We start from the raw sequence: 13,328 nt of genomic DNA, 5'->3' as shown, positions 1-13,328 counted from the left end.
GAGAGGGACAGGCCGCACACACACACATGTCTATGTGCACTTCTTTTTCTATTTGCATGAAACATGTCTGCACAGTATATCAGTGTGTACAGTGAAACAGTTTCACTCTCCTTCTTTTGTCTCCTGACTGTCTTCCTTTGTCCTCTCCATCTTGTCTCCTACACTGTTGTATCTTCTCTTTAGTTTTTTCTTCATCACCTTCTCTCCTTCTCCTCTTACCTTTGTGTCCTCTGCTGCCGTATCTCCTTTCTCCTCTTTGTCCTCCGTGCACTCTCCTCCTCTCTTGTCTCACCTCTCCTCCCTCGAGAGCGAGGGGTGAGCTGAAATGATCTTGGCGTTGTGGTAAAAAGAGCAGCAGCATCAGGTGTAAATGGTTTCTGCCTTCACCACTTCATCACAGCTGACTGCTCTTTGAGCACAAAGTTTCTTCAGAAAGTTTCCAGACATCTTTACTCTGTTTTTCTGTCTTTTACAGCTTTAGTTCATACATCAAAATGAATTAAATGTACATTTTTTCAAATTGAGTTATTTTCATCTTGACCACTTAACAAATGAACAGAGATTAAATCCCAGATGGCTAAACATGAGAATACATATTTTGGTGGAAACGACTCAGCTTCTAATTCTTCTTATAGAACTTGAAATTTGTATGTATGATGTGATCTGTTTAGTTTGTTTAAACATGTTTTAACATTCAGGTGCAGAGGGAGAGCGAGGGGGCGGGGGAGAAAGGACAAAAGCAAGGAGAAAAAATAATATAGTAATGATTTTTTCTCTGCTTTAAAAGTCTCCCCTCATGAATTTGACAACAATAGGTACACTGGCAGCATCAGCAGACTTTATTCTGGGACTGCTGTGAAAAAGCAAGTGGAACTCAGAGATATGAAATGTAATTTCCATATTTAATCATCAAATTTTTACTCCTTGACTGTGAATGTGAGTGGGTGTGCGTGTACGTGTGTGTTTATGGTTTTAAATGAAGACAGGAAAGTCTAGCTTCAGGGGATTTTTTTTTTATTCCATTCTCCAACCTGTCAGCTACTTGTTGCCATGGCAGCGTTATGTCAGAAGGGTAACGGTGTATGCGTGCGTTTGTATGTGTGTGTTTTGATGCTGATGGATGCGGCTGCAGGGGCCAGACGTGGTCATTGACACATTGACAAGTGTAGCCCCCTGTCATTTCCCTGGCGCACACACACACACACACACACACACACACACACACACACACACACACACACACACACACACGTACAGTACTAGCACTCTCATACAAAATATAGGTCACGATGGAAATGTGAAACTAAATTACCTGAACAACCCAAACAGCTTTGCTAAAAACATAAAACTGGACAAAAAAATAATCAAACAGGAGCACAATTCTTTCATGGTAACATTCCCCTTCAATCACCTTCAGTCAGTGTGTTTTCAATAAAATTTCGAGCATCAGCTTTTTGAGTTCTCAGTGGCAGATATTGTATGTGTAAACTGCAACTCTGTATGGCTCAATAGGTGCATATGTACAATATGTACAGTATATGAGAGTTAGCGTTGATTAGCTTAGTTTAGCTTAGCTTAAAGACTGAAAGCAGGGGGAAAGAGCTAGCCTGGCACACTCCAGTGTTCAAACATACGCCTACTAACACCTTAAAAGCTCACTAATTAACACATATCTCATTTATTTGATTCGCACACAAACCGAAATGTAAAAATGGCACGTCGCGTGTGCCGTAAGTATTTCTTGGTAACCAGGACATGACAAGTCATTGCGCCTGGTCAAGAAATAGTTACAGCATGTGATTCCCCATCTAACCACAATTTGTTGTTTTGATATTTCAGTGAGCCAGTCTAGCCATTTCCCTCTAGCCTGGTTCCAGACCACTGAAGCTCCAATTTGCGAGCGACATGAGAGTGCCATCAATCCTCTCGTCCGACTCTCTGCAAGCCAACAAAAAAGCCTAAACAATCTCAACAGCAATCCTACTGGAGTCATATCTGTGCACCTTTTGGACTATAAGCAATGACTTATGACAATTTGGTTGTTTTTGCCAGAAAGCAACTCCTGTAGATATAATACGGCTGTCTGTTGCTGAACCAGTGAACTTACTAGACATTTTCACCACAATCCTCAGTCTATTTCCACAGGTTCAACTGCCGCTAACAAACCAGGCAGCAATACAACAACAATGTCACTGATTTAGTTGAACTTGGGTGAAACAAGCTCTCTGTCTCTCACTCACACGCATGCACACACACACACACACACACACACACACACACACACACACACACACACACACACACACAACAAGGAATGTAAAGCCAATACCTGTTAAGTCATGTGTGACCAGTTACAGTTAAACCATCTGCTCTGACCTCATTATACCCATTGTCTTTACTGTGTACTGTAAAACACACACACACACACACACACATACCAGTGACAAAGCCCTAGACAAGAAGCATCCCATGATGCATTTCCTTTATCCAGTAAGTCTTTATTTCCATCTTTACAAAGTGTGGCACTGAGTTAAACAACATCAACAAAGTAAAAACAAAGTAAAACTGTTGTGTTCTTCAAATATGGAGCAATGAACAAAGCTTTTTTCCCCCTTTTTTCCCCCTGAAACCAAACCAAAGTCTTTATTATATTGCTGAGTAGTATATCCAAATCTTTATGATGGTATGTACTTTTCATCTTTTTTGTACATTCATACATTACATTATTTGTCCATTTTTAGCTCAGAAATATTATTCAGCGTAATAAATGCAGTTAAGACTTCCCTGACTATGCCTGGAGGAAATGACTGAATGTGACGAGTGCATGAATGAATGCACGGTACATGAACACATTCCCTCGTGCAAAGACAAGAAACTGTAATGCTTGCACACAAATATATACAGCAGCTCAGTGCGTGCACAGGTAACTTGGACACGGGAGTTCATATTTAACACACATGCACACACTGCATGTCAATAAAGGCAGATAGTGTGACATGCAGTCATGAATTAATCCAAACACATACATGCGCACACACGCTGTGTGTCCTTTAAAGACCAATTATAAATTCAGACATGGGCTCATTAACAATTCACAACAATTTTGCTGCAGAGCTTTTGATATTTAGCAGAACCTCTGCGCTAAATGAAAGTCTTATGAGCACTGAAATGAAATACTTGCTTTTCCTTTTGTGCTATATTGATTTTTTTTTTTGTTTTGTTTTGCATGTTTGGCTGCAAACTGTGCTTGTCCTGATGCTGTTCATGTTCTTCTACATTATTCATGTGATAAACTCAGCCTTGTTAAAAATCAAAAATACACACACTCACCCACACCACATCAATATGTTTAAACAGAATTCATGCTGTGCACCCCCCCCCCCTCCTCAAAAAGAACAATTCACAGAATAAGTGTACACAGAATATGAGACATGCACTCGTGCATTAACGATGCACACTCACACACACAGTGATAAGGTAATGTGTGTCCTGACCCGAAGACGTTTCACCTAAAGTTTGACCATCTGCCCTCGTTAGAGCTGTACTCATTTAACAGCGGTACACATTTCATATTGTATTGTACAGGTATATCAAAGGCGCTATGTGAAGCATTTTGGCATCCATAAATCATGACTCTCTGTCCACGTATCAACCTCAGAATTTTACATTGAGGAGGGAAATCTGCTCAATTGCTTTTTGTCACAAAACAGCAAGAGGGCGCTGCTTTTCCAGCTCAAACACAGATTTTCTGGTGACTAAAACAAAAAGTTTTTATGACGAGCTTTCAGGGAGAATTACATTTTTCCTTGAACAAGTTTTTTCCCTTGATTTATCTTTCATCTCTCACATACAGGTACCCTGAACCAGCACAGCTGGGGAAAGAAGTACCCGACCTGTAACAGCGCGAGGCAGTCGCCCGTGGACATCGACGAGACGTTTACCCAAGTCAGGCTGCAGTACCAGAATCTACAGCTGGAAGGCTGGGACACACTGACGGCAGAGTCCAGCACCATCCACAACAACGGGAAGACTGGTATGTTGATGTTCTTCTACTCCTCTGTATATACTGTATGTGCCTTTCCCGCCTGGTTTCCTGATTTGAGAATTAAATCTTAACAATCCAGAGGACTTCCAAGCATAATGTGGCCATGAGCAAAACCTTTTCCCAAGCATGACTTTTCTACATGTCCAGTTCAAGCTGTGGAAGCCATGTTTGCAATGTCCGGAAATCGAACCACAAGCTGTTGTTTTCTTTTTCTTTTCAATCCCAGACAAGCGCATATTAAAGCAGCAGCTGGAGGAGGCAGATACAGTACTGTATGTAGTAGATTCAATCTATGGAAAGTATTTTGACATTATTCTGGTGCTGTAAAACACAGCATCTTAATCTCCAGACGTGGAAAGAAGCTTAGCTCTTAACTCCGAGGTTAATGAGAGAAAGAAGCAGTGAGGATTTAAAGGAGAGAGAGAGTCGGACAATGAAAGAGAAGGAGGGCGAGGCCGAGTAATTGAGAGAGAGAGGCAACCAGAGGGACAGTAGTACAGAGAGATCATGTGGAGAAAGGAGGAGGATCGATGTAGAGGCAGTGATGAAACTGAGCAACAAGAAAGAGGCAGCAAAAGATCAAAAATGCATATAGAGAGAGAACAAGCAGGGGAGGGAAATGAGCACGACGAGACGGTGAGAGGAAAGGCAGCGAGTAGAGTGATGTCTGGCCTGATAAACAAATGAAAGCTGTCTGAGCTATCATCGCCATCTTTCCTATTCAGCCTCTGTGTGTGTGTGTGTGTGTGTGTGTGTGTGCCCTCCATATGGTAATGGTCCTAAAATGAATCTCTTTTCTTTTCTGTGAAGTCAGAGAGGAAATTGCACAGTAAAACAGATATTGCATAGCTGTCATGATACTATGAGAGAAATATATGGCCTGCACAGTCTCACTAAACTGAATGTTATATCCTGTTTTGATTTATCCTTCAACAAAGTAAACTGAACATCACATGAGCCTCCAAGAAGTAACTTGAGGAAGCGTTACTGTCTGCTTTGATATGAGAAGGATCATCACATAATCTGCTTAAAACCTCTTTTTTTAGCTGCTCTCATCAATATTGTAGTCTTTGTATAATATATATATATATTTAAGTAACTTTCTATATTGTTTTTATTTTTTGACATTTTTACATTGCATTTTTCACTGTGGAAAAACACGGAAACATCAGTGAAGAAATGTTTTGAGGCTACAGGTGATCGCTTGCCAGTTGATCCAAATTTGGACAAAGCTTTGGAGCCTGGTGGCCAAGCGGCAACTGCCACAGCTGACTATTAGAGACTGAAAGTCAAACAAAGCCCTCAAACACACACCCCTGATTAAGCCTGTTGTGGGAAAAGTTTGAGTCTGACAGTCTGTGTTTTCTCACAACACCCTCAAGTGGCCATTGGACTTACTGCACCTTGAGGCGCTTGTACATCATTTTTAGCATTCAGCATAAAGGATGCCGCTTCAGCCCTCTCTACAGTGTTTGCATTTCCCATTTCTACTCTGTAACACCAGGGTGGTTTACATAAATGTTAAACTTTAGTGCATGTCTGTGTGTGTGTGTGTGTGTGTGTGTGTGTGTGTGTGTGTGTGTGTGTTTTAGTGGCCATCAGCGTGGATGGAGAGATTTTTGTGAGTGGAGGAGGCCTGAGCTCCAGGTTCCGTGTTGGCAGAATCACCTTTCACTGGGGTCGCTGCAACGCAACGTCCGATGGGTCTGAACACAGCCTGAATGGGATGAAATACCCTCTGGAGGTACAGAAATTACACAGCATCTGTTTTATGGAGGCACATTTATTGTTCTTACATTTGTCTACCAGTAAAGCCTGAGTCCAGCTAACCTTCCTGTTTGTTGCTCCCGTTCAGATGCAGATCTCCTGTTTCGATCCAGATGACTTCCAAAGTCTGGATGATGCTATCAGGGAAGGAGGGAGGATCGCTGCCTTGGCTGTGCTCTTTGAGGTAGGTCGACCTGCCGATTCGTGCCCTGGAGTTAGAGATCAGTGTGCTCCTCCTCGAATAACTAAAAGTAAAGTGATTCAAATAAAAGTGTATATTTTCCTGTCTATGAATTCCACAATAGAAGCTCATGTTGTTTTCCACAGATCAGCTTGGAAGACAACGAGGACTTCAGCCCTGTTATTGAGGCCATCAACACTGTCAGCAGGTTTGGTAGGTCACTTCCACATCACTTGGTTAAAATGAGCATGTAGCACTCTACCCTTCTACTGAAGAACCTGTTTTAAATCCCCCCATTTTGTCAAAGATAACCTCTGCTGGAGCACTTGTATGAGCAGCACACTACTCTGAGTCTGAGACAGTGCCGTTCAGTTAGTGTTCAAAATGTAAACATTATCAACAGAACTTTTAGTACATTATACTGATTTAACATAGTTTTACCACACAAGCAGTGTTGTTTCAGCAAGTGAGAGAATGATTGTACAAAAATGCTACAAATGTTATTATTATAAAATGATGAAATTATAGCATTTAATGAACATCATGATGCAGATCAGAGACTTAACATACATTTTTAAAATGCTTGGTCTGAGGTGGTCTTACAGCTTGGGACAAAACATTTATCATTTGTTGTGATGTTTTGTTGATGCAACTTGTTTTTTGTTTTTTTTTACCAGGTAAGAGCGGGTCGATGGAAGCTTTCACCTTGCGGTCCTTGCTGCCTAACAACACCGATAAATATTACATCTACAATGGCTCGCTAACCGCACCCCCCTGCTCTGAAATGGTGGAATGGATCGTCTTTAAACACACAGTGGCCATATCAGAAACCCAGGTCAGTAGGTCTTCCACTGACACTAACCAATGCTCACTTATCTTTGAACATCTCACCATGTACAATCATTTTTACTTTGACTGAAGTTTAACCTGAATGCACCTTCAATTCTTACTCGAAGACGCATGCAGTCAGAGTCATGTAGTGCTTTGAAATTACGAAAAAGAAAAGTTTATGTGTTTTTTTTTTGGTTATTTAAGTCATTAAAAACATTGATCTACTTCAGTATGAGGTTTAAAATGGACAAAGTAACATCTTTGATGGTTGTAGTTTGTTGCTGGTTTCAGGTCAGCTGTCTTTGACATCTGTGCACAAAATAAAAACAAACAAATGTCACATTGAAGCGATGCAGTGTGACAGGTTTAGTCACAATGTGAACTCACAGAATAGGGCTTTTGTAGTGGCTGTCATGTAGCGACAACACAAGCTGTAACATTACTGCAGCTTGATTCCAGGCTGAGGCCGTTTAAGGATCATCTGTGTAATAATCATCAGTTATGTAGCAGAGTAATGGAGAGCGAATGAGGTCATGAAAGTGGTTGTGTTAATGCTCTATGTGCATATTTGTGTGTGTGTGTGTGTGTGTGTGATTGCGTTTGTCTACGTTTGCATGATTGAAACTGGGGTGGCAAGGCATGACACGGGCACGTTGTAGCTAACCAAAAATAGAGCAGCGCAGTCTCTCTGCCCCCGCCTGGCACCAACACAAGCCTCTTTAAACAAACACACACTCACAAGCATCAGTGTTTGGGTTTATTTTGGCAGCTGTACAGAAACAGGGAAGACGCAACAGACGCATCTTTCTTCTTCCTTTGTTCACCCATCCTCTCTCTCCTCTCCGCCTCTGTTACCAAGTTGGAGGCGTTTTGTGAGGTGATGACGATGGAGCAGGCTGGATATGTGATGCTGACGGACTACCTGCAGAACAACTTCAGGGAGCAGCAGCAGCAGTTCATGGGTCAGGTGTTTGCCTCGTACACCGGAGTGGAGGACGTGCTCCCACCCAGTACGTCATCAAACACCAAGACAAAAAAATGTGCTTCTTTGTTTCTTTCTGGTTTATTTCTTCAGTGTAAATCACTTCACTTCATTTCCCATTCAATCGCTTCACTAGAGCAAGTATCTTTAGCAATAATATAGCACAATGTTAAATACTCAAACAGTGATGTTTTTTTTGCCGCAGAATGATGCTGTTTTTATGGAGTCAAATTAAGCTCAGTGGAATGTAAATGTGGAAAAGATAGATCGTAAATCAAACTAAACTAAACTAAACTAAAACCATAAGCAGGAATAATAATAGAGCTGAAACAGTTGATTGATCAGTCAATCGACAGAAAAATAGTTAGCAACTATTTTGAAAATCAATTAATTATTTTATTTTTTAAAGCAAAATACCAAACCTTCTCTGGTTCCAACTACTCAACTGAGAGACTGCTGATTTTCTCTTTTATATCATTCTAGACTGAATATCTTGAAATATAAAAAAGATAAAAAAGATTTCTCTGGTCCTTTTCCGCCTCTGCTCTCAGTTCTCAGTTTTGCTTTCGTTTCAGTCTTCTCGTTCTCGGTACTGAGCCTCCTTTGGCATGGCAGCAGACTTAGGGCCCATAGGCCATCTAGCAACTTGATGGGTGGAGAACTGGTAGCGGTGCTACATGACTGCAGCTTTGGTTACAAGTTTATTTTTTCACTTACAGTATCATTTTTCCTGCTTTCGGTTTTGGGTTCACATTCATGGTTTAGATACCACATTTTTTTTTTACATTTACATTCCACTGAGCTTTGGTGCCGTACTTTTTAGTCTTTGGAGCTGAAAAGTCATGTGCCATCATGTACTTGCTCACACTGAGTTTGAGACACCCTGTTAACACCCAGCAGATACAGCATGTTGTGATTTTGTACTGTAAAAAAATCTTCCTTATTAGGCTTTGAAAATTGACCCCCCCCTCCCCCAGGGATCAATATATATATTACATAATTAATCTTATTTTTCTCCGTGACTGAAAATATTGCCCATCTTCTGCTTCCTCTGTAGCCGTAACGCTGTCCTCCAAGGTCAGCCTAGCCATGATCATCAAAAGACAGAATTCACGACGCTCTCCATCTTTATAAAGTCGACCCTCAAGTAAAGTGGGTCTTTTTGGGTTGCCAGGGAGCTCGACTTTGTAGTTCAGTGCCCCTGCTCCTCTCAGCGCAGGCAATTTATTTTGCAGCTCTTTTTGAAATTGAAATAAAGTATTCAGAAATTCAGAAAAGGGTCTTTTTTTGCCTGTAACAAATTCATGCAGACACACACACACACGTGCGCGCACCTCCCACTCATTGCCACACTCACGTCTTTTTAAAATGTATTCCTGCTTTCTACCATTTTCAGTACAGTCAGCTTACTCTCAGCAACATTGAACTTAATGTGAGATGTTGCACCGTTTCTGTGCTGTTGAGATTTAGATGTCCAGGTGTGGCTTGTCCTTTCATGTTTTTCTTTCGTCTCTTTCTTTCCTCATTACATCCACACTAATCAATATTTCAGTTTTCTTTTTACCAATCTTTTTCTCTTTCTGCCTCCTCTAGCCTGCAGCTCGGAGCCAGAGAACGTTCAGGCCGATGCCCAGAACGACACAACCATCGTGGTGACGTGGGAGCGTCCCCGCGTGGTTTACGACACAACCATCGACTGGTACACCGTCACCTACCAGAGGCTGCAGGGCGGAGACCAGAGCAAGCAGGAGTACCGGACAGACGGGGACCAGGACGTGGTACGACAGATCTCTCCACAAACCAGAGAAAAACATCACCTTACAACCAGCACCCACATGTACACTCACCTTTGACGGCATGTAATTCCAACTAATGCTGTGCACCATTATCTACAGTCCACACGGGTACATCAGGACTCAAATAGGTTGAAATTACAGTCATTCCCTTTTCTCCTGCAGGAGGTATTACAACATGCTTTGTTACAGTTCTATCAACCATCCCTCCACTCTCACTCTCCATCTGTCGCTCTCACATTGCGACTGCTGTTGGGATCTGGATTGATCAAAGTGATCGACTGATTGATTGGCCTCTTAACGGGTCACTGAGCGTCAATATTCAGACCAACCTAATGCGACACAAATGAGGGACGGTTAGAAAATGTTAACCCCACCTGAAACCTTCTATGTGTTAAGTGTTTTGTTTTGCTTTTTAAATAGCTTTCCGTTCTTATTTTAACGTTGTTTTCAGTCTGAGTTTGGTAGCTTTATTTAGATTTTACGCTTTTTATATTAGTTTGTCCGTGTGGTAGTTCGTCTTTTTGAAGAGATTCAAACATTCAACATATTCTGGAGTCTAAAAGGAAATATTATTATATGAGTTTGTACTGAAAATGGGAGGACATTTCACAGCAGACATATTTAAGTCAGTGATTCCCAACCAGGGTTACTTGCACTCCAGGGGGTGCTTCTGCAGTAACCAGAGGGCACGTGGAAAGATTATGGAGTAGCTCAGCTAATTTGAAAGAAATAGAAATGATAGAGTCAGTGTCAGTGGGGGTACCGGGCCTTGTTGATGAGGTCAGCTGCAGATGGGAAGAAACTGTTCTTGTGCCGTGAGGTTTTGGTCCTGATGGACCACAGCCTCATGCACGCCTCAGGGTCCTGGAGGCGAACAGGTCCTGGAGGGGTGGCAGATTGCAGCCAATCACCTTCTCTGCGGAGCGAATGATACGCTGCAGTCTGCCCTTGTCCTTGGCAGTGGCAGCAGTGTACCAGATGGTGATGGAGGAGGTGAGGATGGACTTAGTGATGGCGGTGTAGAAGTGCACCATCATTGTCTTTGGCAGGTTGAACTTCTTCAGCTTCCCCAGGAACTACATCCTCCGCTGGGCTTTTTTGGTGATGGAGCTGATGTTCTAAACCCACCTATGTGACTTTACAGGGTGCCATCATCCCCAGCCTGCTGGCCAACAGCAGCTATGTGGTTCAGGTGGTTGCTGTTTGCACCAACAGACTCAGGGGACGATGGAGCGACCAGATTATCGTGGACATGCCATTAGAAGACCCTGGTACATACACACACAAACTCCTACAAAATAAGAGCATATATTTTAGCTGTTACATGTACTGCAATTGTAAGTAAGTCTTTCTTTCTTTCCCCTCTCTGTAGAAAGTGATTCAGATCCTGAGGCTGAAGGCGACAGGGAGGTAGGACAGTCTGAGTATCTGCGGTTGCACCTGACACCAGTCTGGATGTTGGCATTCATTGTGCTGAATTATTTTGCAGTGCTGAACTTCATCCCTGTATGCAGGCATATCAGTGAACCTAATTATTATGCAAATGTTCGTAATTATGTCAGTAGAGGCTTGTCATTGAGTGTTTGGAGAGCAGTGCAAAAGGTTAGACAGGACTTTTCAGCATGTTTAGGAGAGATTAAAAACAAGAAGACTAAGACTGCCATGTTTTTCTCACTGAGAGAACCAGCACAGCCTGTGCTCTTCCACACTGCATTAATGGAGAGTGCTTTATTTCTTATCACTTAATTTGAATGTTGAAGAAGTAAACACAATAATTGTACCAGCTCTGTGCCTTTGGTAGGATGTTCATATTCCCTCATTTAAAGTAGAAGCGGCGATTATGTCCCTCATAATCACATACAGCATGTAACCACACAGTAGTGCTTCTTTCCTTGTGGTAGGTCTCATCTAAACCCCGATGGGAGAAGCCAGAGAACCAGAATCAGTTGGATTTGTCCCCAGAGGACCACAGCCCTGTGGAGGAGATCCCAGTTGAGCAGACCAGAGTTTACCAGAACCAACCCACACAAAACCAGGACCTCCTGGTCCAGGTCAGCACCGGTTCAAGCCCCAAGACGCCCTCTGAGTCTGCCGTTCTACTGAAAACTCGACTCAGCCAGAATGCGAAAAAGGAACCGGGCGGGAACAGGTCTAAACCCGATGATATGGATCAGAACTGGATTGATGAGGACCAGATGATCCCGACGCACCAAACTAAACTACTCACTAAAGCGGGTTTTGACGGCAACGGTGCAATATGGGTAACCGAGGTAACTGAGCAGCCGGGCTTCCTGTTTCCAGTTGCTCGGACAACCGCCCTGCCAACGATCCGCCGACAAATCACAGAAGAGGCCTCGTTGTCAGTGTTGCCGAATCAGGTAGTTCACTAAACACATCGCCTCTTTCTCTCAGTGTTTTTATTTCCTTCATTCGTTTTTGTGCACTGCCTCTTCCACTTGCAGTCACCAGACCAGGCCGGTGAAAGTGGCCTCCCTTCTCCCCAGTCAGACCTCTACACCCCTCCTCTGGAGGACATCCAAGTCACAGATATCTTCTATGAAGACACAGTCAACAACGCTCCACTAGAAACCACCATCTCTGCCGCAACAGTGTCTGCTGCTGCTGTGTTGCCAGGTCAGATTTGATTGGATGAGCCTTTTCTTTTTTAGGCCCTCCTGTTTACCAAAAACACCTTGGGTTGGTGCTGCTCTTCGTGTAGGGCCTAAATATGTAGATGGGTAGCAGCAGAAGACTTTGCTTCCACTGGACGTTTGACCTGATTCTGCTCACATTAGCATGTTTAGATTGTGTGTTGATTTTTGATAGCTTAATTTTAAATTGAAACCTATCTTTCCTAGGTTTATACATGTTTTTATACATTTTATACATATTTCAAATAAATGATACAAACATCTACTGCTGCTTAAGTTGTATCATTCAGTCATTATAACCAATGACTGTTGATTAGCTGTTCACAAAAGTCCAGAAAAGAGGGCAAGATTAACTAGTATTTGCCAGTATTATGAATTTATGCATTTTCTTGCATTTGTGAAGATCTTAAAATCTTAAAATTACTACTTTGTTTTTGGACATTTATTGTTTGAACATGCATTATTCTGGATCTGTCTTAAATCACTCTACGGTGTCTTTTAAGACAATGCGAGCTAAGCATAGTTGTATGCATGACACAATAATATAAACTTCATTCATTTATTCATTCATATAACGTGATGTCTCTTTACATCATGTCAAATGACATCCTACATTACATTAACATCATGACATGTTAGATCATCTGTCATACTGTGACATACCATGGCTTGTCATGTGACATCATGTTAGGGCACGTTAGGTCATCCTGAAAAACCATATCGTATCACGTCACGTCATGTTGTGTCACCTCACGACATGACCAAACATGTCATATCATGTCATGTTGCATCACGTCATATCGTCATTATGTACATTCTGTCCCACAGATCATGATTGGGACCAAGTCTCCCCGCCGTCCTCTGAAGACAGCGATGCCCCTGTCAACAAACCTCTACCAGAGACGATCACCTCAGTTTCTTCCTCCCCGTCCCCCTCCCCCTCGCCCTTCTGGATCACAGCGAGGGCGGCAACCGCCAGCAACACACTCGCCGAGTCCGTCTACAAGTCGTTCACCACGTCCTCTCTTCTCCGGGTGCTGATGCATACAACCCAGCCCATGTTTAACGGTAAGGT

General features: G+C 42.5%; 1 protein-coding gene across 1 annotated transcript in view; it reads left to right on the top strand.

Moving 5' to 3' along the window:
- Positions 1–13,328, top strand: part of ptprz1b (protein tyrosine phosphatase receptor type Z1b) — a 32,534-nt gene that overhangs the window by 8,738 nt on the left and 10,468 nt on the right. Inside the window, exons 3-14 of the mRNA XM_070929385.1 lie at positions 3,854–4,033; positions 5,638–5,789; positions 5,901–5,996; positions 6,140–6,206; positions 6,671–6,828; positions 7,684–7,834; positions 9,400–9,584; positions 10,747–10,873; positions 10,975–11,012; positions 11,504–11,980; positions 12,065–12,236; positions 13,082–13,321. Coding sequence (XP_070785486.1) covers positions 3,854–4,033; positions 5,638–5,789; positions 5,901–5,996; positions 6,140–6,206; positions 6,671–6,828; positions 7,684–7,834; positions 9,400–9,584; positions 10,747–10,873; positions 10,975–11,012; positions 11,504–11,980; positions 12,065–12,236; positions 13,082–13,321 — 2,043 coding nt within the window. The remainder of the gene's footprint in view (positions 1–3,853; positions 4,034–5,637; positions 5,790–5,900; positions 5,997–6,139; positions 6,207–6,670; positions 6,829–7,683; positions 7,835–9,399; positions 9,585–10,746; positions 10,874–10,974; positions 11,013–11,503; positions 11,981–12,064; positions 12,237–13,081; positions 13,322–13,328) is intronic.

The sequence above is a fragment of the Enoplosus armatus genome, chromosome 22, assembly GCF_043641665.1.
Source record: "Enoplosus armatus isolate fEnoArm2 chromosome 22, fEnoArm2.hap1, whole genome shotgun sequence".
Lineage (NCBI taxonomy): Eukaryota > Metazoa > Chordata > Actinopteri > Centrarchiformes > Enoplosidae > Enoplosus > Enoplosus armatus.
Note: the sequence above shows the minus strand (reverse complement) of the source record. Positions and strands in the feature narration are given on the sequence as shown.